The 28,000-nt window shown below is 33.8% G+C and overlaps 1 protein-coding gene across 2 annotated transcripts in view; it reads left to right on the top strand.

Moving 5' to 3' along the window:
* Window positions 1-28,000, top strand: part of LOC148944032 (chondroitin sulfate proteoglycan 4-like) — a 530,325-nt gene that overhangs the window by 393,615 nt on the left and 108,710 nt on the right. For both annotated transcript variants that reach the window (XM_089099784.1, XM_089099785.1), the window contains exon 10: window positions 1,358-2,447. In XM_089099784.1, coding sequence (XP_088955910.1) covers window positions 1,358-2,447 — 1,090 coding nt within the window. The remainder of the gene's footprint in view (window positions 1-1,357; window positions 2,448-28,000) is intronic.

Raw genomic sequence — 28,000 nt, 5'->3', positions numbered from 1 at the left:
GTAGGGGGCATTTCTGGAGTGACAGAGAACTCGATTAGAGATTAAAGTCTTATTCAAATGAAAGAATGCTAAGGAGAAATTTTCCGGTCGAATTTTCCGCAAGCAATTTTACAGGGAAGGGGATTCTCAGCAAGGATGGAACTGTCTGGAGGGAATTTTATGGGGGGGGGGTACAATTTACGCTGCATTAAATTTCCACAGAAGATTTTTCTGTGAGGGGGAGGGGCATATTTCATTGAGCGTAGGCCAGATTTACCGGCATTATTTTAAAAATTAACAGAAATTGTTCCATATATGAAGGGTTGCTTCTCTTTACGCTAAAGTTTGACTATTCGTCCCAATTTCTTAAGAGCGTCTACTGAAACAACGGGGTCGTGTAATTAGAATAGGAAGCTTTTTTAAAGTGCTAAAAGCTTTAGCGTAAAGAGCAAGGTATGAAGGAAGGGTCTACCCATCATATATGGAATAAATCTGCCCATATTAATTTGCCAATTTTGTTTTAATTTTTTATTTACGGTGAGCCAAATTCGAACATGTATTAGTTGATAAACGTTCGGAAATAAATAGAAAAAGATAAGTTTTTTTTAACTAAAAGTAAGGAGCGACTTTAAAACTTATAACAAACAGAAATGATTCCGTATATGAAATGGGCTGTCTTCTCCTCAACGCCTCGCTCTTTACGCTAAAGTTTTACTGTTTTAAAACGTAGAGTTGCACCAAAGAGTCAAACTTTAGCGTAAAAATCGTGGCGTTGAGGAGATTTCATATACGGAATACTTTCTGTTTGTTTTGAGTTTTAATGTCGCTCCTTACTTTAAGTTAAAAAAAACTTTTTTTAAATTTAATTACCTATAAGAGGCACAAGTAGCTTTGCAAGTCACCGTATTTCCACTTAGAATAGTCTTCCAAGGGAGTGATTTCTGAACACACCTCTGCTGATTCCTTCAAAGGAAGCTAAACAGTAACATAATTTGTGTTAACGATGATTAGTAATTACTGTATAATTACTCTATGAACTTTATGAAGTTTATTCGCTCATAGCATTGTTCTTTTTTCTGAGCGGAGGTTTAAAGAAGTATTGGACAGTTGTAATAAGTTCAATTTTTATCTTAACCAAAAGACGTTAATCTAAATTGTATTAAATATTCTTTCTCTGTTTTAATTTCTTTTTCTGATTCTTATAAAGCTAGATGTCTCTTTCCCTCTATATCTCATTGTATCTGTTTCTCCATCTCATTTTTGCTTTTACCCCTCTTTCTTTGTTTTTTTCCTCTCTCCCCTTCTCTCTCCCCTTCTCGCTTTTCTTTCACACCTTGTAGATTGACTTACCTACAAAAACACATTCCCTTTTTTCTAGACTCAAAACTGACAATCGATGGCACAATGTCAATTACTTCTCAGTTAAACAAATGGGTTCTGACAAAATAAGATATGTTCACACAATTGGAAACCCAGACACTGATCAGTTTCAGTTCACAGTGAGTGTTCCAGAAGCAAATTACAAGAGTCCTAATGTGTACGATTTTCGAATTCATTTCACAGTGGCTACTATAGTCCCTCTCAGAATCGAAGAACTTCTTTTAAATAGTGTTTCTGAAGGAGTAATTTCAGATTCTTCACTGTTTTATAAGGTTGAACCTTTACCATCTTTAGATGTAGATTTATTGTTTACTATTGATAAAATCCCCCAGTATGGTGTTTTAGTGCTAAGTGATACGAAAGTGCTGCGGCTAAGCGCTGGGGATACCTTTACGCAGAGTTCACTGAGTCAAGGTCGATTAAAATACCGGTTGTTGCGGAAAACTCTTTCAGCATTTGAGGATTCATTCTCGTTTGTTGTCTCCACCCCTGGTCTAAAAGAAAAAAAAGGGTCTTACGTTGTTCGTTACCTCCCCCCTCCTAGTGCTGTAAATATAATTTCAGTGGAGACTCTAGAAGTAAATGAAGGCGAGTCTTCTGGGATAACAGTAAAGCATTTAAACATAAATTATGCTCGAACACCGCTGGTATACAACATCACAGTTTCTCCTGGTCATGGTTTTCTAAGTGTTAAAACTCGAGAATTAAAAAATAGTGAAAGAATGAATATCACTTACTTTACCTCAGAAGAGATAAAAGAGGAGAGAGTGTTCTACAGCCATGACGATTCAGAGACGGAAGATGACTCATTCGTATACTTGGCAACGCCAGAGGAGCCAACACTTAGCGATTACGATTTTCAGTATATTGGACGTTTTAATATTAAGATTCTGCTGAAGAATGATAATGCTCCTGTGAGAAGTGTGTACAAGATGTTTCATGTTGTTACTAACGGTGAAAAACTGTTGACTTCGAGTGACCTTGCTTTTATTGACCCTGATTTGAATACGAAACCAGAACACATAATCTACACAAGGAAAGGAATACCTAACGGATCTTTATATAGGACAGATAATTTGGATACTCAGGTACACACTTTTAGTTTGTTTTTCTACAACTAGTAATATGGCTAGGGAAAGGGGTTAGAAGGTTCGTAATCCTTACCCTGTATCCTGAATGATTGTACAAGAAATTAGTTTTTCTAATTAGTTTTTTAATTAATTTTTTTTATTCAAAGGCTCAAAACTTTCTTTGCAATCTTTTCTCTAGTTGGACGCTTGCTTAAGAAATGAGTTAAATTCTTCTCAAAACCCAATCTTGACCATCCTACTAACAGTTTAAATCATTATGCAAAGTTCTATTTTGCTTTTAAGGGAATAAAAAGGCTCAATAAAACGATAGTAATTTATTTATCCTAAGGGAAAATTTTTTCGAACAATATCCGGAGGATTGACTTACCCCTGCCACCTCCTGTAAACTGATATGAAATAAAAATTTTAATATATTCGTGGTTGCAGCTTTGCAAGAGCGTTTTACAAAATCGCTACGGTTAGCTGATTAATTCTTAGATTTGGTAATATACTGGATGCCCGTCGAACTTCAAATGGTGTGTAGCACATAAACTCGTCTAGATAATATACTTCTCGTCTAGAAGATATTCCTAATTTTAAATTGAGATATAATGGTAAAAATGATTTTTCGAATGGTCCGAAAAATATCCGTAGTTTTCTTTGTCTTTTCGTTTTCTACTGGCCGCAGACTCGTTGTTTTTGTTCTTTATTTTAAGATTTTTCTCTCTTTGTTTTGAACAAAAATTTATTAATACAATAATATTGTATCTTTTCTTTCTCAAAATTTCACATAAAAGGATCAATCATGATCAAATCATTAGCTGAAAAAATTATTTTAAGCAAATATTCATCTTTCTGAAGCAGCTAAATTTCTGAGTATGAAGTTTTAAATCTATCAAGTTTAAAAAGGCAAGGCTATTTATTTTTCCAGAAAAAGGGAATAACGTTACTGGTTTACAAAAATACGTCAGAGAAGTAACTAGCTAAATTAACCACACATATAGAGGAATCTGTATTTTGCCCTTTGATGCTACTATGTCTACTAACTTATTTCGTTAAAGGGGCTAACGCTGCACATTACCTTTTTGCTCCAAACTAAGGACACTTAAAACGAAAAGTAATAAGGGAAAAATAACAGAAAAAAAGTATGAAATAACCAAAGTATAAAAAATTATTTTAAGCAAGTAACCATCTCTCTGAAGCTGTTACCATTTTTAGAAGGAGGCTATAATTCAATACTGTTTAGAAAGCCAAATGTTGAACGTCTTTCAATGAAAAAGGAATAAAACAATAACTAGATTAGCCTATTTATGCTAGTCCCATGTCTTGATATATAGATTTTCCAAATTAAAATTTCTTTTTAATCTTTTAAACTTTACAATTTATAAAATGTAGGTTTTGGAAGTTGTTTATAAAAAAAAAATCACATGAGATAGAAAACGGACTTCGATAGAAAATTGTCGTTCCCGACAATTTCAACAATAAGTTCCCCACAATCGCTCCCAACAATTGTCATTGCGAATCAGTAAATTACAGTCTTGTTTTTTTTTGTTTTTTTTTCAGTTCAAAATTTATAGTCATACCTCCATAAAAGGAAAAGGAATTAAAATGACTCAGTACTTGTTCAAAAATTGTACACATTTGTGGCCTCTATAGAAAAGATCAGTTGAACTGTTTTGAGATTTGGGTGAGTCAATTTCAACAGAAGCGCATTTTAAGACCATCATTGTCGGATTCGTATGGGGGAGGGAGGGTCACTTGGACCTGTTAAAAGGAACGATTCACCCTGTCCTCTCTTGTGTAAATGCATTCTTAGTATAAAAAAAAAAAAAAAAAAAACTAGAAGGACGTGGTGTCATACCCATTCAAATCCTTTTTCTAAGGAAGTTTCATGTTAAAAACCAAGCAAATGCTCCGGAAAAGTTGAACTCACGCTCAACTTTTTTTCTAAAAAAGGTAGGCTAGCCCTTTAGATAAAAAGCTTTAACCTCCCCCCCTCTCCAATTTAATAGCCTTTGTTCATGTTCTAATATACGAAAATTGTGCAGATATTGCTTATCTGGCTGTAGTCTATTACTTACTTCTAAGGTTTTTTTGTTTTCAAAATGACTTACTCATCAATCTAACACGATAGGAAGATCAACTTCATACATACATACATACATATATATATATATATATATATATATATATATATATATATATATATATATATATATATATATATATATATATATATATATATATATATATATATATATATATATATATATATATATATATATATATATATATATATATATATATATATATATATATATATATATATATATATATATATATATATATATATATATATATATATATATATATATATATATATATATATATATATATATATATATATATATATATATATATATATATATATATATATATATATATATATATATATATATAAATATATACGTAAAAATAACAGTTAAATAGAGAAAAATACTTTTATTAGACAGTGAAAAACTGTTATAAATTTTCTCAATATTTTGATTATATACAGATATATACAGGCTGCCCCCCTCCTCAACACCTCGCTCTGTACGCTAAAGTTTGACTGTTTGTCCCAATTTTTAAAGAACGACTTCTAAAACACAAGGGCCGTTTAATTAGAATATGAAGTGTTTTTTAACAGTAGCCTGCAAAAAACTTTAGTTTAAAGAATAATGTTTTAAGGAGGGGGTAATCTCTTCATATACGGAGTAACTTCTTTTTTGGGGGGTGTACTGTTGCTGCTTACTTTCAGTTCAAAATATTTGTTTGTTTTTTTTATCTAATAGCCCTATAGACTCTACGCTTCTTCAATTTTAGCTTTGATACTTATGTTTATATTCTTGCTACCAAAAGGAAAATGTTCTGCTGTGTTGAAGGGGAATAAAGATGAAACATTATGGTACCGTTTGTCAGAAAATGAAAAAATAAAACCACTTTCTTGAACTCTGGAGAAAAAAAAATTCTAGCCTCCAGTCACCATAAGGATGATAAAACCATTGTAATCTAATTTATTTGTATTACTAAACTGTTATTGTCCAGAAAAGTCTCGAGAAAAGACAAAAAAAGAAGATGAAATTAAGTTTAGGTTAAATTTGGAGAATGAACAAGATGTACAAGATATACCAGCATTTGATAGAAAGCGTAATGGTTACATTTTTGCATTATTTGATTGAGACGTGATGCCCGTGATGCTACAATTTTTGAGGTGTTTTAATAGTACGTGAGGTTTCGGCAGTAAATATCATAAGAAAAAGTTTATGACGAAAAGTTCCGGTTCAAAAATTTGGTACCAATCTTGAAAATAAGAAAAATATTTATGAATGTGGTCACTTGAATTTGGCCTTTTGGAGACGCTTCTGACATTTGTAGACGAAAAATGCAAGTGAATTATTATAAAAAATACTACAGTTCAGGATTTATAATCCCACCCCCCTGCATATACTCCTCTTTGTAGTCAGTATTAATTAATTAATATTTAAAATAGAATATTTATTTAAATAATAAAAGGTAAAATCGAAGATAAGAAGAAAACGAAGACAAAAAACAACCAGTGACAAAATTGAAAAATTATGCAAATATTTTGGTCAAGACCTTCTTTTGACCGTCCTCAGTGCAGAATAAAACTGATTAAAATTATAAAAAACCAAACCTTAAAACAAAATACAAAACTAAAATAGGATGACCCTTTCTCAGTAACGGTGAAAGGGTATATTTAAATATAAACAAGAAGGTATAATAGGTCTTGTTCTTACATGATCCATCTTTTATAATCATTATCGTATTTATTTAAGACATATCAATGTTTTAAAGTTTATTAAATAAAAAAACAAGTTTTTTAAACTGAAAGTAAGGAGCGACATTAAAACTTAAAACGAACAAAAATTATTCCGTATATGAAAGGGGCTGTCCCCCACCTCCTCAACGCCTCACTCTTTACGCTAAAGTTTTTTATTGTTTAAAAAAATAAAGTTGTGAGACAGAGTCAAACTTTAGCGTAAAGAGCGATTGACGCACAGTTGTGTTGCTGGTGAACTGTACATGCCTGTAATCCTTTTAATTGAACCACAACTCCTTTCTGTTTTTGCCAAGTCAAAAAGTATATTCAAGAAATCCTTGATACTATATGCACACACTGGGAAGGGGCGATAAACTGTGTAATTGAGCTCTTTGATTTTCTCAATTCACTCAGTTAGGATTCATGTATCTCAAACACTTTATTTTAGTAAACCCCACGTGTCTGTAAAATTGTCAGAAAGCTGAAACTGCTTTAAATTCTTGAAAATGGTAATTGCAGTAAAGGAAAAAGTGTCAGAAAGACAACATGCGGATATCGCATCTAAAGTAAAGCAAATTTGTTCCTATTCTATAGCAATATTATTTGAAAAAAAATACGTTTTCTAAAGAGTTAAAGAGGCTGAGTCACAAGTTCGAACCTTAAAACGTACAGGGATTATGAGGTACAGTTGGGGGGCTGCCGCCCCCCAAACCCCCCAATTTTGCAGCCTCTTTTGTTAAGGTTTTTTAAGTCCTGTAGCCTGCAATCAGTTGGTCGTATAAAGTTCATCACATTATAGCTTGTTATCGGTTAGGGAAAAATCTCCTGTAAAAAATCCAGCAAACAGGCTCAGTACTGTTTCTAACCAAGGAGATGCAATAGGATGTTCTTACGGTAAAAAATTCAACCAGACTTCGTTCGTGTTGCAAAGCATTTCTTTGCAAGGGAAAAAGCGGGGGTTGAGGGGGGTGGTAGACCCCCAAAATAAAAATCTTAACAAAAGAGGCTGCAAAAGTGGGGGTTTGGGGGGGGGCAGCCCCCTCCCCCTAACTGTACCTCATAATCCCTGTACGTTTTAAGGTTCGAACTTGTGACTCAGCCTCTTTAACTCTTTAGAAAACGTAGTTTTTTTCAAATAATTTCCGCACGTTTTTGTACAGTTTATTATTTATTATTGCTTGACTAACTGTTAGCTGATCGTGTCAGGGGTTAAAGTTGGGAGCTGCCGCCCCCAAACCCCCCGTTTTTGAAGATTCTTGTGTTAAGGCTTTTAATTCCTGAATACTCAAATCAAATGCACAGTAAGATTTTCTTTTTTCAAATTTTCTTCGAGCATGCGGGTATACGGCATGATATCAAAGCAGTGGAGACTTACCTGTAAGCTGAAGGCCGACTGTGATATTCTTCTGGAGACGCTTGTTGAGCCGAAGGATTTAATACATTGGATTTAAAAAAGAAACTGAGTTTCTTTTTTAAACTTTAAATTTAAGAGATACTACTTTAAATTCAATATATAAAAAATTTACTCTGACGGGGAATCTAACCCGTTTCTTCCGCATGACAGACAGGAATAGTGACCACTATACTATCAGAGACTCTTGTTAAATTATTTTTAGTCTCTGCAATCTATTTTCGACGCAAGCAAATACAAAGTAAGATTTTCGTTTTTCGACAAAAAAACTTCTGGGAAAGAGCTGGAATTTTTGGAAGCTTGCAGTCGGTCTTGTCAGGTTAAGAGGACTATTTTGATCTAATTTAATAATGAAATACTATGCTTTTAGGAATTTCAAAAATTAACATGGGACCTCGAAAAACGAGGTTTTTCGTAAATATAAATTCGGGGGATAATTTTTTCGGTCTGAAAATATCAAAAGACCCTAACAGATAAAATTCCGCTTCGAATGAATCCTCATTCACCTGGATTCGTTGCCAACTGTGGCCTGTAGGCGTGGCTGATAAAAAAAAACTTGATATTTTGGTTTTTGGAAAAAAGGGAAGGAGTGATCGGATTGAGCTGAAATTATGAGGATGAGCTCCCAAGCCCTAGGAAAGCTTGTTCTCTAAATTTCAGCCCGATCGGACAATGTTAAAGGGGGGGCTGTGGTGGGAAAAATTAACATGGGCTCTTATAGGAAAACGAGATTTTCATAAATGTAAATTTGGGGGATCATTTTTTCGGTCCGAAAATATCAAAAGGCCCTAACAGGTCGAATTCAGCTTCGAATGAGTCCTCATTCAGCCGGATCCGTTGCCAACTGTGGCCTGTAGGCGTGGCTGATAAAAAAAATAACTTGATCAAACAGTTCGTGGTAACAAACTGTAAGTAAGGAGCGGCCCGGCTCAATGGTAACCGAAACTCTAAAAAACGGAATATTGATACCAATAGATACATCAAAAGAATCAAAATTTAATTCTGATTTCAAATATATAAGCTTCATCAAGTTTAATTATACCCATCAAAAGTTACCCGCCTGAGAAAATTTGGCTGATTTTCGAAAAAAGGGGGTAAGACCCCCTAAAAGTTATATAACCTTAATGAAAATCACACCATCATATTCAGCGTATCAGAGAACCCTACTGTAGAGGTTTCAAGCTCCTATCTACAAAAATGTGGAATTTTCCATTTTTTGCCAGAAGAAAGATCACGGATGCGTGTTTATTTATTTTTTTTTTTCTTCTTCTTCTTTTTCCCAGGGGTGATCGTATTGACCCAGTGGTCCTAGAATATCGTGGGAGGGCTCATTAGAAAGGAAATTAAAAGTTCTAGTGCCTTTTTTAAGTGACCAAAAAAATGGAGGGCAACTAGGCCCCCTCCCATGCTAATTTTTTCCCAAAGTCACCCGATCAAAATTTTAAATATCCATTTTGTTCAGCATGGTCGAAAATATTATAACTATGTCTTTTAGGATGACTTAATCCCTCAAAGCCCCCAGGGGAGGCTGGAAGTTATGAACTTTACCCAATCTTAACCTATAGTATTGGTTATTGGGAAGTATACAGACGTTTTCAGGGGGAATTTTTTCTGGTAGTGGGGGGGGGGGGTGGGTCGCGGGTTATATGGGAGGATCTTTTCATGTAGGAAGTTTTCATGGGGGAAGGGATATTGCTATGAAGGGGACGCCGGATTTCCTATCATTATTTTAAAAAAAAAATCAGAAATTAAATATAAAAAAACAAGTTTTTCAACTGAAAGTAAGGAGCAACATTAAAACTTAAAACGAACAATACAAAATATTAGCTATATGATTGGGTTCACCTTCTAGTCAATGCCTCGGTCTTTAAGCCAAAGATTTCTTAGTACTTTCATAAGAGCTATTTATTCTAATTAACGGCCTTTGTGATTAAGAGGTCATTTTTAAAGATCTTAGCACCTTAGGGGTTATCTTAATTCATTGCATCTTAGCGCCTCACTCTTTACGCTAAAGTTTTTTTTGTTTAAAAAACGATCAGAAATTAAATAAAAAAAACAAGTTTTTTAAACTGAAAGTAAGGAGCGACATTAAAACTTAAAACGAACAGAAATTATTCCGTATACGAAAGGGGCTGTCCCCTCCTCAACGCCTCGCTCTTTACGCTAAAGTTTGACTTTCTCACAACTCTATTTTTTTTAAACGATGAAAAACTTTAGCGTAAAGAGCGAAGCGTTGAGGAGGGGACATCCCCTTTCATATACGGAATAATTTCTGTTCGTTTTAGGTTTTAATGTCGCTCCTTACTTTCAGTTTAATAAACTTGTTTTTTTTTATTGAGTGAACATTAAGTGGCTATATTTGGTTTTTGGAAAACAGGGAAGGAGTGATCGGATTGAGCTGAAATTCTGAGGATAAGCTCCCAGGCCCTAGGAAAGCTTATCCTCTAAATTTCAACGGTCGGACAACGTTAAATTTCAGCACGGTCGGACGGGCTGTGGTGGGAGGGTCGAAACTGCCGGCCCACTTTCCCCCATGAAGATAAAGTCGGAGGGGGGTGAAATTTTGTATGTTTCTTAGTTTGAGCTTAGGCTACAAAATTCAATCACTGCCGTCTCTCTGAGACCGCTAGGACCGGAAATCGCTTAACATTGTGGTGGGTCGCCTCTTTAAAAAGGCACAAGTGTGCCTCCTTGACTGTGGTGTTGGCAAGTTCAGTTCTACTACCTCCACTGAAAAGTGGATGGCAAGTCTAATAAAGAAAGTAATGAAAATTTTGTCCGACGGAATTACACGTAGAAATAGCACCCGAAAAACATATTATTTAGTTCTAACGCTATAGTAATCATATTGCAATGTGTATAGCAAACTTATAAGAGTTGAAAATTCAGCCGTTTTCCTAGACGAAATAATTTCAAAATAATCTAGTTACTTCCAGTAAAGCTTTAATCCCATTTATGCTTTTTTTTCATTCAATTTTCTACCACTATCTTAGTTGCGTTATCTATACATTTTTGCTTTTTCAATTCAACGTTTATCTTCATCACACTATTACTGTTGCTATTAGTTGTTTATACCTTTTAGAGTTCAAGTCACATTCTTGGCAAGAGTTGAAAAAGCAGAAGAGATTTGACTCTCTTCATAAAACGAAACAATAGTAAAAAAAAAGAAGAGAAAAACGAGGATTATACAAGCCAGTGAAACATATGGACTAAAATGCAAATATTTCGGTCAAGACCTCCGCTTGACCGTCCTCAGTGCAGGATAATAACATCAAAATTACTAATAAAACTCCATGGATACTATAAAAAAATTTCAAACCTTGAAACGAAGCGCAACTAAAATTTGAAGACCCTCTCCATGTAACGGTGAAAGGGTACATGGTTACCCTTTCACCGTTACATGGAGAGGGTCTTCAAATTTTAGTTGCGCTTTGTTTCAAGGTTTGAAAATTTTTTATAGTATCCATGGAGTTTTATTAGTAATTTTGATGTTTTTATCTTGCACTGAGGACGTTCAAGCGGAGGTCTTGACCGAAATATTTGCATTTTAGTCCATATTTTTCACTGGCTTGTATAATCCTCGTTTTTCTCTTTTTTTTACTATTGTTTCGTTTTATCATGATTAGCCAGTGTGGTCTTAGAAATTATTTTTGACTCTCTTCGGTTTCAGATCGCCAGTTTGGGAAGCACCCTAGTTTATCACTTTAGAAATATCCTATTATCAAACAGTTCGCTTTAACGAAATGTAAGTAAGGAGCGAGCTGGCTCAATAGTAACCGAAATTCTAAAAAAATAGAATTTTGATACTAATAGATACATCAAAAGAATTGGATTTTTATGGTGATTTCAAATATATAAGTTCCATCAAGTTTATTCTTACTCATCAAAAGTTACGAGCCTGAGAACATTTGCCTAATTTTCGACAAAAGAGAAAACCACACCCTAAAAGTCATAGAATCTTAATGGAAATCACACCATCAGGTTCTAGGTGCCAGAAAACCCTACTGCAGAAAGTTCAAGCTCCTATCTACAAAAATGTGGAATTTTGAATTTTTTGCCAGAAGAAATATCACGGATGCGTGTTAATTGTTTTTTTTTCTTCCCACGGATGATCGTATCGACCCAGTGGTCCTTGAATATCGCAAAAGGGCCCATTTGAACGGAAGCTAAAAATTTTAGTGCTCTTTATAAGTGACCAAAAAATTGAAAGGTAGCTAGGCCCCTTCCCACGCTCATTTTTTCCCAAAGTCAGCCAAAGATCAAAATTTTGAGTTAGCCATTTTGTTCAGAATAGTCGAAAAATCTAATAGCTATGTCTTTAGATGTTAATTTTTTTTTGATGGGGTAGGAAGGGGTTTTGCTTTGGGGGATTTCCTTGGGGAGAATCTTTCTTGGAGAAAGAAATTTCTGGGGAGTTAATATTCCAGGGGAAATGTTAAACTGGGTGTTTTTGACAGAATTACTTCACGAAATTCTTTTTAATTGTCTTACATTCTTTTTGCCAATTTTTTTATGTGGAGATTTTCCAAGGGAATTTGCCAGAGTTTTTTTTTCGTTTGTTTTGTTTTCTGGAAAATAATGTCGACGGAAGGGGGCATTTCTAGAGTGATTGAGACACCAATTAGAGATTAAAGTCTTATTCAAATGAAAGAATGTTAAGAAGTATGTTTTAGGGTGAATCGTCCACAAGCGATTTTACAGGGAGGGGGTTCTCAGCGAGGATGGAACTGCCAGGAGGTAATTTGACGGGAGGGGTGCACTTTACGGTTGGATTGGATTTCCACTGAGGAGTTTTCAGTGTGGGGGAGGGGTATATTTCATAGAGGGTGAGCCAGATTTACCGGCATTCTTTAAAAAGCGAACAGAAATTATGCCATATATAAACTGTTGCCCCCTCCTCAATACTTTACTCTTTATGCTAAAGTTTGACTGTTTACTAAAATTGAAACACGATGGCAGTTTAATTAGAATATGAAGCTTTTTTAAAAGTGCTAACATCCTTAACGTAAAGAGAGTAGAGGAGGGGGTACCAGCGCCACGATTCACCCCTGCTGCCACCTACAACTTTTTTGCACACCAAATAAGGGCATGGAATCCCTAGGGAGAATGATTGCGTAATCGGTCAATGACCTCTTTTTCCAAGGTCGATTTATTTGATGTTTCTATGTGTAATAACTCCGAACGAAGGTTGCACATGCGCATTGAATTCTAACGGGAACAATGTTATTGATCTAGGACTTGAGGGGAAGTGAATTTCGAGAACTTGATTGCGTAATCAAAGTGTGTCAACAACAACAACATCGACCTTGACATTCGCTGAGAGCGTGCACTTACAACAACAACAACATCGACCTTGGAACACCTGTGCTGTCGACCTCAATTCACCTATCGTGAATCAATAATTCCCCTTAGAAACAACAAATTAATTTCCCCTTTCTTGACAGATCAATCAATCAATGACATCATCTGTCAGACTTTAAAAATTTTCGCCTAGAAACATTTCTCCAGGAATAGATCCAAATCATTAATGTCTTTGCCTCGGGAACAGTTCTACTGGTCGAACTCCAAAAGATATTAATAACCAAAGGCCATGGAAACAATTAGGCAAGAAATATCTTAGCGATGAATTGTTTTAGCGCGCGAAAAGGTTTCTTATTAATTTGAAATGCATTAGCGCAGAGATGCCAATAACAAAGGAACACGCTGAATTTATGTTTAGGGATTATATGGGCGAAACTGTTTTAGACAGGTTATGGAACTATTTCGGCGAAACAGATAGAGACATTTTAAAAAAAGATTTTTGAAGAGATTTTAGAAGAGAATTTAATGGTGAAACTCTGTGGTCGTTATAATACACAAGTTTCATTTGAACAGTGTTGTGAGGTCCTCTAACCCAACCCCAAAGGGTTCCAATCCTCCTACCCCAACCCCGAAGGAAGCCCCCGGTCCTCAAAGCCCCCCAAGCTCCCAAAGGCCCTCCACCGGTCCCCAAATGTCCCCCCGGCCCCCAACGGCCATCCCCGGGCCCTCAAAGGCCCACCAAGCTCCCAAAGGGCCACCGGCGCCCCAAAGGCCCACCCAGACCCCCAAAGGCCATCCCCGGGCCCCCCAAAGGCCCATCGAGCTCCCAAAGGACCAACGGGGTCCCAAAGGCCCTCCACCGGACCCCAAAAGTCCCCCAGGCACCCAAAGGCCCTCCCTGTGCCCCAAAGGCCCTCCCTGTGCCCCCAAAGGCCCTCCCCCGGCCCCCAAAGGTCCCCCGGACCAGAGAAGCGCTGCCGGGATGCGCCGTGGGCCAGGAAAGCGCCGCAGGATGTGCCGCAGGGATGCGCCGCGGGTCAGTAAAGCGCCGCAGGGGATGCGCCGCGGGGAAGCACCGCAGGAAAGCGCCGCAGGATGCGCCGCAGGGATGCGCCGCAAAAAAAAGTAAACTAAAAAGTAAAAATTTCGAACTCTTATCCCCCAAACGCCCTCCTCAGACCCCCAAAGGTCCTCCCCTGGTCCTCAAAGGTCCCCCGGGCACCCAAAGGACCACCCGGCCCTCAAGGGCCCCGGATCCCCAAAGGTCCTCCCCGGGCCCCAAAGAGTCCCCTCTCCATTTTTTTTAATGCTTTTTTATGGCTTTATTATATCTTTTCAGGACAAGTTCCAGAACCTATTTTCCAGATCCACTTTTCAGAACAACTTCAGAGCAAGTTACTTTCTTAATGTCCCTCCTAAACCCATTTTGCAACTTGAAGTACTTATCTTTTTCACCCATCAACTATACTCTACAGCTTTTTGGATACCTCAACACCAAGAAATACTTTTCAAAGACCATTTCAGAGCAAGTTACTTTCTTAATGTCCCTGCTAAATCCATTTTCCAACTTGAAGTACTTATCATTTTCACCCAAAACTATACTTTACACCTTTTTGGTTATCTCAACACCAAGAAATACTTTTCAAAGACCATTTCAGAGCAAGTTACTTTCTTAATGTCCATCCTAAACCCATTTTCCAACTTGAAGCACATATCTTTTTCACCCGAAACTATACTTTACAGCTTTTTGGTTACCTTAACACCAAGAAATACTTTTCAAAGATCATTTCAGAGCAAGTTGCTTTCCTAATGTCCCTTCTAAACCCATTTTCCAACTTGAAGTACTTATCTTTTTCACTCGCAACTACACTTTACAGCTTTTTTGGATACCTCAACACAAAGAAATACTTTTCAAGGACCATTTCAGAGCAAGTTGCTTTCCTAATGTCCATTCTAAACCCATTTTCCAACTTGAAGTACTTATCTTTTTCAACCGCAACAATACTTTACAGCTTTTTGGATACCTCAACACCAAGAAATACTTTTCAAGGACCATTTCAGAGCAAGTTACTTTCTTAATGTCCCTCCTAAACCCATTTTCCAACTTGAAGTACTTATCTTTTTCATCACAACTATACTTTACAGCTTTTTCGATACCTCAAAACCAAGAAATACTTTTCAAAGAACATTTCAGAGCACGTTACTTTCTTAATGTCCCTCCTAAACCAAGTTTCCAACTTGAAGTACTTATCTTTCTCATCACAACTATACTTTACAGCTTTTTGAATCCCTCAACACCAAGAAATACTTTTCAAAGACCATTTCAGAGCAAGTTACATTCTTAATTTCCCTCCTAAGCCCATTTTCCAACTTGAAGTTCTTATCTTTTTCACACACAACTATACTTTACAGCTTTTTGGATAACTCAACACCAAGAAAAAATTTTCAAGGACCATTTTAGATCAAGTTACTTTCTTAATGTCACTCCTAAACCATTTTTACAACTTGAATTACTTATCTTTTTAACCCACAACTATACTTTACAGCTTTTTGGATACCTCAACACCAAGAAATACTTTTCAATGACCATTTCAGAGCAAGTTACTTTCTTAATGTCCATCCTAAAACAAGTTTCCAACTTGAATTACTTATCTTTTTCACTCACAACTATACTTTACAGCTTTTTGGATACCGCAACACCAAGAAATACTTTTCAAGGACCATTTCAGAGCAAGTAACTTTCTTAATCTCCCTCCTAAACCAATTTTCCAACTTGAAGTACTTATCTTTTTCATCACAACTATACTTTACAGCTTTTTGGATACCTCTACACCAAGAAATACTTCTCAAAGACCATTTCAGAGAAAGTTACTTTCTTAATGTCCCTCCTAAACCCATTTTGCCACTTGAAGTACTTATCTTTTTCACACACAACAATACTTTACAGGTTTTTGGTTACCTCAACACCAAGAAATACATTTCAAAGTCCTTTTCAGAGCATCTTAATGTCTAAATGTCACTCCTAAATCAATTTTCAAAAGATGAGCAATTATCTTTTTATGACTAAAATAAAAATAAAATCTTTTGGGATAAATCAAAAACAAGAAATAAATTTCAAAGACCATTTCAGAGCAACTTACTTTCTTAATGTCCCTCCTAAACCAAGTTTCCAACTTGAATTACTTATCTTTTTCACCCACAACTATACTTTACAGCTTTTTGGATGCCTCAACACCAAGAAATACTTTTCAAAGACCATTTCAGAGCAAGTTACTTTCTTAATTTCACTCCTAAACCCATTTTCCAACTTGAAGTACTTATCTTTTTGATCACAACTATACCTTACAGCTTTTTGGTTACCTCAACACCAAGAAATACTTTTCAAAGACCATTTCAGAGCAAGTTACTTTCTTAATGTCCCTCCTAAACTCATTTTGCAACTTGAAGTACTTATCTTTTTCACCCGAAACTATACTTTACAGCATTTGGGATACCTCAAAACTAAGAAATACTTTTCAAAAATCATTTCAGAGAAAGCTGCTGTCCTAATGTAGCTCCTAAACCCATTTTGCAACTTGGAGTACTTATATTTTTCATTACAACTATATCATACAGCTGTTTCGATACCTAGAAAACAATAAATACTATTCAAAGAACATTTCAGAGCAAGTTACTTTCTTAATGTAACTCCTAAACCAATTTTCCAACTTGAAATTAATTATCTTTTTAAACAACAAATATACTTTACAGATTTTTGGATACCTCAAAACAAAGAAATACTTTTCAAAGACCATTTCAGGGCAAGCTACTTTCTTAATGTCCATCCTAAACCAAGTTTCCAACTTGAATTACTTATCTTTTTCACCCACAACTATACTTTACAGCTTTTTGGTTACCGCAAAACCAAGAAATACTTTTCAAGGACCATTTCAGAGCAAGTTACTTTCTTAATCTCACTCCTAAACCCATTTTCCAACTTGAAGTACTTATCTTTTTCATCACAACTATACTTTACAGCTTTTTGGATACCTCTACACCAAGAAATACTTTTCAAAGACCATTTCAGAGAAAGTTACTTTCTTAATGTCCCTCCTAAACCCATTTTCCCACTTGAAGTACTTATCTTTTTCACCACAACTATACTTTACAGCTTTTTGGTTACCTCAATACCAAAAAATACTTTTCAAAGACTTTTTCAGAGCAAGTTACTTTCTTAGTATCAATACTAAACCAATTGTACCAACGGAAGTAAATATCTTTTTCATCAGCCACTGTACTTTATACCTTTATGTATACCACAAAACCAATAAATAATTTTAAAAGACCATTTCAGAGCAAGTTACTTTATTAATGTCACTCCTAAAGCAATTTTCCAACTTGAAGTACTTATCTTTTTCACCCACAACTATACTTTACAGCTTTTTGGATGCCTCAACACCAAGAAATACTTTTCAAAGACCATTTCAGAGCAAGTTACTTTCTTAATTTCACTCCTAAACCCATTTTCCAACTTGAAGTACTTGTCTTTTTGATCACAACTATACCCTACAGCTTTTTGGTTACCTCAACACGAAGAAATACTTTTCAAAGACCATCTCAGAGAAAGTTACTTTCTTAATGTCCCTCCTAAGCCCATTTTGCAACTTGAAGTACTTATCTTTTTCACCCGAAACTATACTTTACAGCATTTTGGATACCTCAACACCAAGAAATACTTTTCAAAGACCATTTCAGATCAAGTTACTTTCTTAATGTCCCTCAAAAACCCATTTTCTAACTTGAAGTACTTATCTTTTTCATTACAACTATACTTTACAGCTTTTTGTATACCTCAAAACCAAGAAATACTTTTCAAAGACCATTTCAGAGCAAGTTACTTTCTTAATGTCCCTCCAAAACCCATTTTCCAACTTGAATTACTTATCTTTTTCACTCACAACTATACTTTACAGCTTTTTGGTTACCTCAACACCAAGAAATATTTTTCAAAGACCATTTCAGAGCAAGTTACTTTCTTAATGTCCCTCCTAAACCCATTTTGCAAGTTGAAGTACTTATCTTTTTTAACCAAAACTAGACTCTACAGCTTTTTGGATACCTCAACATGAAGAAGTACGTTTCAACGAATCTTTTTGATCTAAATACTGTCCGATTGGAACACGAAAAACCATTATGCGAAGGTGCTAGCTAACCAATTTCACCACAACACAACATCGAAGATTTTTGTTCACATCAAAACAATGAAATTCTCTTCAATTAACATACCACTACAAGTTCCAGTCTATCTGTTCAATAAGAGCACTTTTTCAGACAGTGAGTCATAACAATTTTCACCCAAAACTATACTTTACAGCTTTTTTGGATACCTAAGCACCAAGAAATACTTTTCAAAGAACATTGAGAGTAAGTTACATACTTAATGTCCCTCATAAACCCATATTCAACCTAGATGTACTGATGTTTTTCTCCATCTACTATAATTTACAGCTTTTTGTATACCTCATCGCCAAGAAATACTTTTCAATGACCATTTCAGAGCAAGTTACTTTCTTAATGTCCCTCCTAAACCCATTTTGCAACTTGAAGTACTTATCTTTTTCATCCTCAACTATACTTTACAGCTTTTTGGATACCTCAACACCAAGAAATACTTTTCAAAGACCATTTCAGAGCAAGTTACTTTCTTAATGTCACTCCTAAACCTATTTTCCAACTTGAAGTACTTATCTTTTTCGCCACGACCAGATTATACAGATTTTTGGATACCTCAACACCAAGAAATACTTTTCAAAAACCTTTCAGAGCAAGTTACTTTCTTAATGTCCCTCCTAAACCCATTTTCCGACTTGAAGTACTTATTTTTTTAATCCGCAACTGTAGTTTACAACATTTTGGTTACCTCAACACTAAGAAATACTTTTCAATGACCATATCAGAGCAAGTTACTTTCTTAATGTCCCTCCAAAACCCATTTTGCAACTTGAAGTACTTATCTTTTTCACCCACTTTCTCAATGAAAAAGAAATTAGTTTTTAATCAATTCTATTTTTCCAAATAATATAAAAATTTTCCACTTCGGTTCAGATTTTTCTCAAGGGGATGAAAAAATTTAAAATAATGTTCCAAATTTTCTCAACAAAGTGAAGAAAAGCTTATGATCTCTTCTGAATTTTACCAAAGAACACGCTCCAATTCTAATTTCTCCAGAGAAAAAAAAAATCTTCCAATTCAGTTCTATATTTCACAAAGACATAAAGAAATTTAAAGTTCAATTCTAATTTTTCGGTGGAAGATAGAAAAAGTAATACCAAACTTGGGAATATTTTCCTGGAAGATAAAAAGTTCTTGTCCAATTTAAAATTTTCTCAACGAAGTGAAGAAAAGTTCAAGTTCTCTTCTGATATTTACCAAAGAACACACTTCAATGCTAATTTCTCCAGAGAAAACAAAAATCTTCCACTTAAATTCTTAATTTCACAAAGACATAAAGAAATTTAAAGTTCAATTCTAAATTTTTCGGTGGAAGATGGAAAAAGTAATACCATACTTGTGAATATTTTCCCGGAAGATAAAAAGTTCTAGTTCAATTTACAATTTCCTCAACGAAGTGAAGAAAAGTTCAAGTTCTCTACTTAATTGTACTGGCGCACACGATAAAAGTATAATTTCACCAGAGAAAACAAAAATATTCCACTTAAGCTCTTTATTTCACAATGACATGAAGAAATTTAGAGTTCAATTCTAAATTTTTCGGCGGAAGGTGCAAAAATTAATAACATACATGTGAATATTTTCATGGAAGATAAAAGTTCTAGTTCAATTTACAATTTCCTCAACGAAGTGAAGAAAAGTTCAAGTTCTCTTCTGAATTTTACTAAAGAACACAATTCAATTCTAATTTCACCAAAGAAAATAAAAATCTTCCACTTAATTTCTTTATTTTACAATGACATAAAGAAATTTAAAGTTCATTTCTAAATTTTTCGGTGGAAGATAGAAAAAGTAATACCATACTTGTGAATATTTTCATGGAAGACGAAAAGTTCTACTTCAATTTTAAATTTTCTCAAAGAAGTGAAGAAAAGTTCAAGTTCTCTTCTGAACTTTACCAAAGAACACAATTCAATTCTAATTTCTCCAGACAAAATAAAAATCTTCCACTTCAGTTCTTTATTTCACAAAGAAATAAAGAAATTTAAATTTCAATTCTAATTTTTGGTTGAAGATGGAAAAAGTAATACCATACTTGTGAATATTTTCCCGGAAGATAAAAATTTCTAGTTCAATTTAAAATTTACTCAACAATGTGAAGAAAAGGTCAAGTTTTCTTCTGACTTTTACTAAAGAACACGATTCAATTCTAATTTCTCCAGAGGAAACAAAAATCTTCCACTTAAGTTCTTTATTTCACAAAGACATAAAGAAATTTAAAGTTCAATTCTAAGTTTTTCGGTGGAAGATAGAAAAAGTAATACTATACTTGTGAATATTTTACCGGAAGATAAAAATTTCTAGTTCAATTTAAAATTTACACAACGAAGTGAAGAAAAGTTCAAGTTCTCATCTGAATTTTACTAAAGAACACAATTCAATTCTAATTTCACCAGCCAATATAAAAATCTTCCACTTCACCTCTTTATTTCACAAGGACATAAAGAAATTTAAAGTTCAATTCTAAATTTATCCGTGGAAAATAGAAAAAGTAATACCATACTTGTGAATATTGTCTAGGAAGATAAAAAGTTCTAGTTCAATTAAAATTTTCTCGACATAGTGAAGAAAAGTTCAATTTCTCTTCTGAACTTTACCAAAGATCACACTTCAATTCTAATTGCTCCATAGAAAATAAAAATATTCTACTTCAGTTTTAAGTTCCCCAAAGAAATAAAGAAATTTAAAGTTCAATTCTAAGTTTTTAGCTGAAAGAAAGAAAAAGTATTACTATGATGGTGATTATTGTCCATAAAGATGAAAATTTTCACTTTATTTATATTTTTTCTTAAATTTGGTTCTGATTTTTATCAAAGAAATAAAAAATTTTAAGTTCTGTTCAAAATTTTTCATAGAAGATTGAAAACGTTATACAATGATTGTGAATATTCAACATGAAGATATGGAACTCCACTTTAATTCAGAGTTTTCTCGAAGAAGTGCAAAATGTTCAAGTTCTCTTCTGAATTTTCTTAAAGAAGAGAAAAAGTTAGCTCAATTCTGAATTTTACCCATGAAAATGAAAAAACCTTCCACTTCAGTTCAAAATTTCTCAAAGACATAAAAATTTAAATTTCAGTTCTAAACTTTTCTGTAGAAGATAGGAAAAGTTATACTATGATTGTGATTATTTTCCAGTTAAGATAAAAAGTTTCACTTTAATTCTAATTTTCTTAAATTCATTTCCGATTTTTTGAAAAGAGATGAAAAATTTAATTTGTTTAATTTAGGTTAGTTTATCTTATCATTAGCGCTCATGATAAGTTAACCTAACCTTTTCCGGCGAGTATGGTTAGGTTAGGCTAGATTAAGTTAGGTTAGGTTAAGTTAGGTTAGGTTAGCCCACGTACGCTTCACTTAGGTTAGCTTAGGTTAGGTGAGAGACAGGCAAAAAGTTAGGTGTATGATTGGGTTAGGTTAGGTTAGGTTAGATTAAGTTAGGTTAGGTTAGAGGTTAGGTTAGGTTAGGCTAGGTTAGCCTACGTACGCGCGCGTACGTAGGCTAACCTAGCCTAACCTAACTTAACCTAACCTAACTTAATCTAACCTAACCTAACCTAATCATACACCTAACTTTTTGCCTGTCTCTCACCTAACCTAAGCTAACCTAAGTGAAGCGTACATGGGCTAACCTAACCTAACTTAACCTAACCTAACTTAATCTAGCCTAAACTAACCATACTCGCCGGAAAAGGTTAGGTTAAATTATAATGAGAGCTCATTATAATTTAACATAACCTAAATTAAAAAATTTAAATTTTTCATCTCTTTGCAAAAAATCGGAACAGAATTTAAGAAAATTAGAATTAAATTGAAACTTATTATCTTCACTGGAAAATAATCACAATCATAGTATAACTTTTCCTATCTTCTACAGAAAAGTTTAGAACTGAAATTTAAATTTTTATGTCTTTGAGAAATTTTGAACTGAAGTGGAAGGTTTTTTCATTTTCATGGGTAAAATTCAGAATTGAGCTAACTTTTTTCTCTTCTTTAAGAAAATTCAGAAGAGAACTTGAACATTTTGCGCTTCTTCGAGAAAACTCTGAATTAAAGTGGAGTTCCTTATCTTCATGTTGAATATTCACAATCAATGTATAACTTTTTCTATCTTCTATGAAAAATTTGAAACAGAACTTTAAATTTTTCATTTCTTTGAGAAAAATCAGAACAAAATTTAAGAAAAATTATAAATAAAGTAAAACTTTTGATCTTCATGGAAAATAATCACAATCATAGTATTACTTTTTCTTTCTTTCATCTAAAAATTTAGAATAGAACTTTAAATTTCTTTATTTCTTTGGGGAACTTAAAACTGAAGTGGAATATTTTTATTTTCTCTGGAGAAACTAGAATTGAAGTGTGATCTTTGGTAAAGTTCAGAAGAGAACTTGAACTTTTCTTCACTATGTCGAGAAAATTTTAATTGAACTAGAACTTTTATCTTCCGTGAAAATATTCACAAGTATGGTATTACTTTTTCTATCTTCCATGGATAAATTTAGAATTGAACTTTAAATTTCTTTATGTCCTTGTGAAATAAAGAGGTGAAGTGGAAGATTTTTATTTTCTCTGGTGAAATTAGAATTGAATTGTGTTCTTTAGTAAAATTCAGATGAGAACTTGAACTTTTCTTCACTTCGTTGAGTAAATTTTAAATTGAACTAGAACGTTTGATCTTCCGGTAAAATATTCACAAGTATAGTATTACTTTTTCTATCTTCCACCGAAAAACTTAGAATTGAACTTTAAATTTCTTTATGTCTTTGTGAAATAAAGAACTTAAGTGGAAGATTTTTGTTTTCTCTGGAGAAATTAGAATTGAATTGTGTTCTTTAGTAAAATTCAGAAGAGAAATTGACCTTTTCTTCACTTCGTTGAGGAAATTGTAAATTGAACTAGAACTTTTTATCTTCCATGAAAATATTCACAAGTATGGTATTACTTTTTCTATCTTCCACCAAAAATTAGAATTGAACTTTAAATTTCTATATGTCTTTGTGAAATTAAGAACTTAAGTGGAAGATTTTTATTTTCTCTGGTGAAATTAGAATTGAATTGTATTCTTTGGTAAAGTTCAGAAGAGAACTTGAACTTTTCTTCACTTCTTTGAGAAAATTTAAAATTGAACTAGAACTTTTCATCTTCCATGAAAATATTCACAAGTATGGTATTACTTTTTCTATCTTCCACCTAAAAATTTAGAAATGAACTTTAAATTTCTTTATGTCATTGTGAAATAAAGAACTTAAGTGGAAGATTTTTATTTTCTTTGGTGAAATTATAATTTAATTGTTTTCTTTAGTAAAATTCAGAAGAGAACTTGAAATTTTCTTCACTTCGTTGAGGAAATTGTAAATTGAACTAAAAATTTTTATCTTCCCTGAAAATATTCACAAGTATAGTATTACTTTTTCTATCTTCCGCCGAAAAATTTAGAATTGAACTCTAAATTTATTTATGTCTTTGTGAAATAAAGAACTTAAGTGGAAGATTTTTATTTTCTCTGGTGAAATTAGAAGTGTATTGTGTTCTTTAGTAAAATTCAGAAGAGAACTTGACCTTTTCTTCACTTCGTTGAGGAAATTGTAAATTGAACTAGAACTTTTTATCTTCCGGGAAAATATTCACAAGTATGGTATTACTTTTTCCATCTTCCACTGAAAAATTTAGAATTGAACTTTAAATTTCTTTATGTCTTTGTGAAATTAAGAATTTAAGTGGAAGATTTTTGTTTTCTCTGGAGAAATTAGCATTGAAGTGTGTTCTTTGGTAAAGATCAGAAGAGAACTTGAACTTTTCTTCACTTCTTTGAGAAAATTTTAAATTGGACTAGAACTTTTCATCTTCCATGAAAATATTCACAAGTATGGTATTACTTTTTCTATCTTCCACCGAAAAATTAGAATTGAACTTTAAATTTCTTTATGTCTTTGTGAAATATGGAACTGAATTGGAAGATTTTTATTTTCTCTGGAGAAATTAGAATTGGAGCGTGTTCTTTGGTAAAATTCAGAAGAGATCATAAACTTGTCTTCACTTTGTTGAGAAAATTTGGAACATTATTTTAAATTTTTTCATCCCTTTGAGAAAAATCTGAACCGAAGTGGAAAATTTTTATATTATTTGGAAAAATAGAATTGATTAAAAACTAATTTCTTTTTCACTTAGAAAGGGGATAAAAAAGATAAGTACTTTAAGTTGCAAAATGGGTGTAGAATTGAGATTAAAAAAGTCAGTTGCTCTGATCAGGTCTTTGGATATTATTTCTTAGTGTTGATATATCCAAAATGGTGTAAAATAAAGATGAAGGTGACAAAAATAATTACTTCATGTTGGAAAATGGGCGTAGGAAAGAAATTAAGAAAGTAACTTGCTCTGAATGGTTTTTGAAAAGTATTTCTTGGTGTTGAGGTATCCAAAAAGCTGTATAATCTGGTTGTGGTGAAAAAGATAAGTACTCCGAGTTGGAAAATGGGTTTAGGAGGGACATTAAGAAAGTAACTTGCTCTGAAATGGTCTTTGAAAAGTATTTCTTGGTGTTGAGGTATCTAAAACGCTGTAAAGTATAGTTTTGGGTGAAGAAGATAAGTACTTCAAGTTGGAAAATGGGTTTAGGAGGGACATTAAGAAAGTAACTTGCTCTGAAATGGTCTTTGAAAAGTATTTCTTGGTGTTGAGGTATCCAAAAAGCTGTAAAGTATAGTTGAGGATGAAAATGATAAGTACTTCAAGTTGGAAAATGGGTTTAGGAGGGACATTAAGAAATTAACTGTCTCTGAAATGGTTTTTGAATATTATTTCTTAGAGTTGCTGTAACCAAAAAGATGTAAATTATAGTTTTGGGTGAAAAAGATAAGTAATTCAAGTTGGAAACTTGGTTTAGGATGGACATTAAGAAAGTAGCTTGCTCTGAAATGGTCTTTGAAAAGTATTTCTTGGTTTTGAGGTATCCAAAAAGCTGTAAGGTATAGTTGTAATGAAAAAGATAAGTACTTCAAGTTGGAAAATGGGTTTATGAGGGACATTAAGAAAGTAACTTGCTCTGAAATGGTCTTTGAAAAGTATTTCTTGGTGTTGAGGTATCCAAAATGCTGTAAAGTACAGTTTCGGGTGAAAAAGATAAGTACTTCAAGTTGCAAAATGGGTTTAGGAGTGTCATTAAGAAAGTAACTTTCTCTGAGATGGTCTTTGAAAAGTATTTCTTGGTGTTGAGGTAACCAAAAAGCTGTAGGGTATAGTTGTGATCAAAAAGATAAGTACTTCAAGTTGGAAAATGGGTTTAGGAGTGAAATTAAGAAAGTAACTTGCTCTGAAATGGTCTTTGAAAAGTATTTCTTGGTGTTGAGGCATCCAAAAAGCTGTAAAGTATAGTTGTGGGTGAAAAAGATAAGTAATTCAAGTTGGAAACTTGGTTTAGGAGGGACATTAAGAAAGTAACTTGCTCTGATATGATCTTTGAAAAGTATTTCTTGGTGTTGAGGTATCCAAAAAGCTGTAAAGTATAGTTGTGAGTGAAAAAGATAAGTACTTCAAGTTGGAAAATGGGTTTAGGAGTGAAATTAAGAAAGTAACTTGCTCTGAAATGGTCTTTGAAAAGTATTCCTTGATGTTGAGGTAATCAAAAAGCTGTAGAGTATAGTTGTGGTGAAAAAGATAAGTTCTTAAAGTTGGAAAATGGGTTTAGAAGGAACATTAGGAAAGTAGCTTTCTCTGAAATGGTCTTTGAAAAGAATTTCTTGGTGTTGTGGTAACCAAAAAGCTGTAAAGTATAGTTGTGATGAAAAAGATAAGTACATAAAGTTGGAAAATGGGTTTAGGAGTGAGATTAAGAAACCAACTTGCTCTGAAATGGTCTTTGAAAAGTATTTCTTGGTGTTGCGGTAACCAAAAAGCTGTAAAGTATAGTTGTAAGTGAAAAAGATAAGTAATTCAAGTTGGAAACTTGGTTTAGGATGGACATTAAGAAAGTAACTTGCTCTGAAATGGTCTTTGAAAAGTATTTCTTGGTTTTGAGGTATCCAAAAAGCTGTAAAGTATAGTTGTGTTTGAAAAAGATATGTACGTCAAATTGTACACTTGGTTTAGGAGGGACATTAAGAAAGTAACTTGCTCTGAAATGTTCTTTGAAAAGTATTTCTCGGTGTTGAGGAATCCAAAAAGCTTTAAAGTATAGTTTTGAGTGAAATAGATAAGTACTTAAAGTTTTAAAAGGTGTTTAGGAGTGACCTTAAGACAGTAAGTTGCTCTGAAATTGTCTTTGAAATGTATTTATTGGTGTTGAGGCATTCAAAAAGCTGTAAAGTATAGTTGTGATGAAAAAGATAAGTACTTCAAGTTGGAATCTTGGTTTAGGAGGGACATTAAGAAAGTAACTTGCTCTGAAATGGTCATTGAAAAGTATTTCTTTGTTTTGAGGTATCGAAAAAGTTGTAAAGTATAGTTGTGATGAAAAAGATAAGTACTTCAAGTTGGAAAATGGGTTTAGGAGGGACATTAAGAAAGTAACTTGCTCTGAAATGGTCCTTGAAAAGTATTTCTTGGTGTTGAGGTATCCAAAAAGCTGTAAAGTATTGTTGCGGTTGAAAAAGATAAGTACTTCAAGTTGGAAAATGGGTTTAGAATGGACATTAGGAAAGCAACTTGCTCTGAAATGGTCCTTGAAAAGTATTTCTTGGTGTTGAGGTATCCAAAAAAGCTGTAAAGTGTAGTTGCGAGTGAAAAAGATAAGTACTTCAAGTTGGAAAATAGGTTTAGAAGGGACATTAGGAAAGCAACTTGCTCTGAAATTATCTTTGAAAAGTATTTCTTGGTGTTAAGGTAACCAAAAAGGTGTAAAGTATAGTTTCGGGTGAAGTAGATAAGTACTTCAAGTTGGAAAATGGGTTTAGGATGGACATTAAGAAAGTAACGTGCTCTGAAATGGTCCTTGAAAAGTATTTCTTGGTTTCGAGGTATCCAAAAAGCTGTAAAGTATAGTTGTGATGAAAAAGATAAGTACTTCAAGTTGGAAAATGGGTTTAGGAGGGACATTAAGAAAGTAACTTGCTCTGAAATGGTCCTTGAAAAGTATTTCTTGGTGTTGAGGTATCCAAAAAAGCTGTAAAGTGTAGTTGCGAGTGAAAAAGATAAGTACTTCAAGTTGGAAAATAGGTTTAGAAGGGACATTAGGAAAGCAACTTGCTCTGAAATTATCTTTGAAAAGTATTTCTTGGTGTTGAGGTAACCAAAAAGTTGTAAAGTATAGTTTCGGGTGAAAAAGATAAGTACTTCAAGTTGGAAAATGGGTTTAGGAGGGACATTAAGAAAGTAACTTGCTCTGAAATGGTCTTTGAAAAGTATTTATTAGTGTTGATGTATCCCAAAATCTGTAAATTATAGTTTTTGGTGAAAAAGATAAGTACTTCAAGTTGGAAAATGGATTTAGGAGTGACATTAAGAAAGTAACTTGCTCTGAAATGGTCTTTGAAAAGTATTTCTTGGTGTTGAGGTAACCAAAAAGCTGTAGAGTATAGTTGAGGGTGAAAAAGATAAGTACTTCAAGTTGCAAAATGGGTTTAGGAGGGACATTAAGAAAGTAACTTGCTCTGAAGTTGTTCTGAAAAGTGGATCTGGAAAATAGGTTCTGGAACTTGTTCTAAAAAGATATAATAAAGCCATAAAAAAGCATTAAAAAAAATGGAGAGGGGACTCTTTGGGGCCCGGGGAGGACCTTTGGGGATCCGGGGCCCTTGAGGGCCGGGTGGTCCTTTGGGTGCCCGGGGGACCTTTGAGGACCAGGGGAGGACCTCTCGGAGTCTGAGGAGGGCGTTTGGGGAATAACAT

The sequence above is a fragment of the Artemia sp. Qi Xiang Cuo genome, chromosome 14 (assembly GCF_049724085.1).
Source record: "Artemia sp. Qi Xiang Cuo chromosome 14, ASM4972408v1, whole genome shotgun sequence".
Taxonomy (NCBI): domain Eukaryota; kingdom Metazoa; phylum Arthropoda; class Branchiopoda; order Anostraca; family Artemiidae; genus Artemia; species Artemia sp. Qi Xiang Cuo.
The sequence above is the reverse complement of the archived record's forward strand: the minus strand, read 5'-3'. Positions and strand labels throughout refer to the sequence as shown.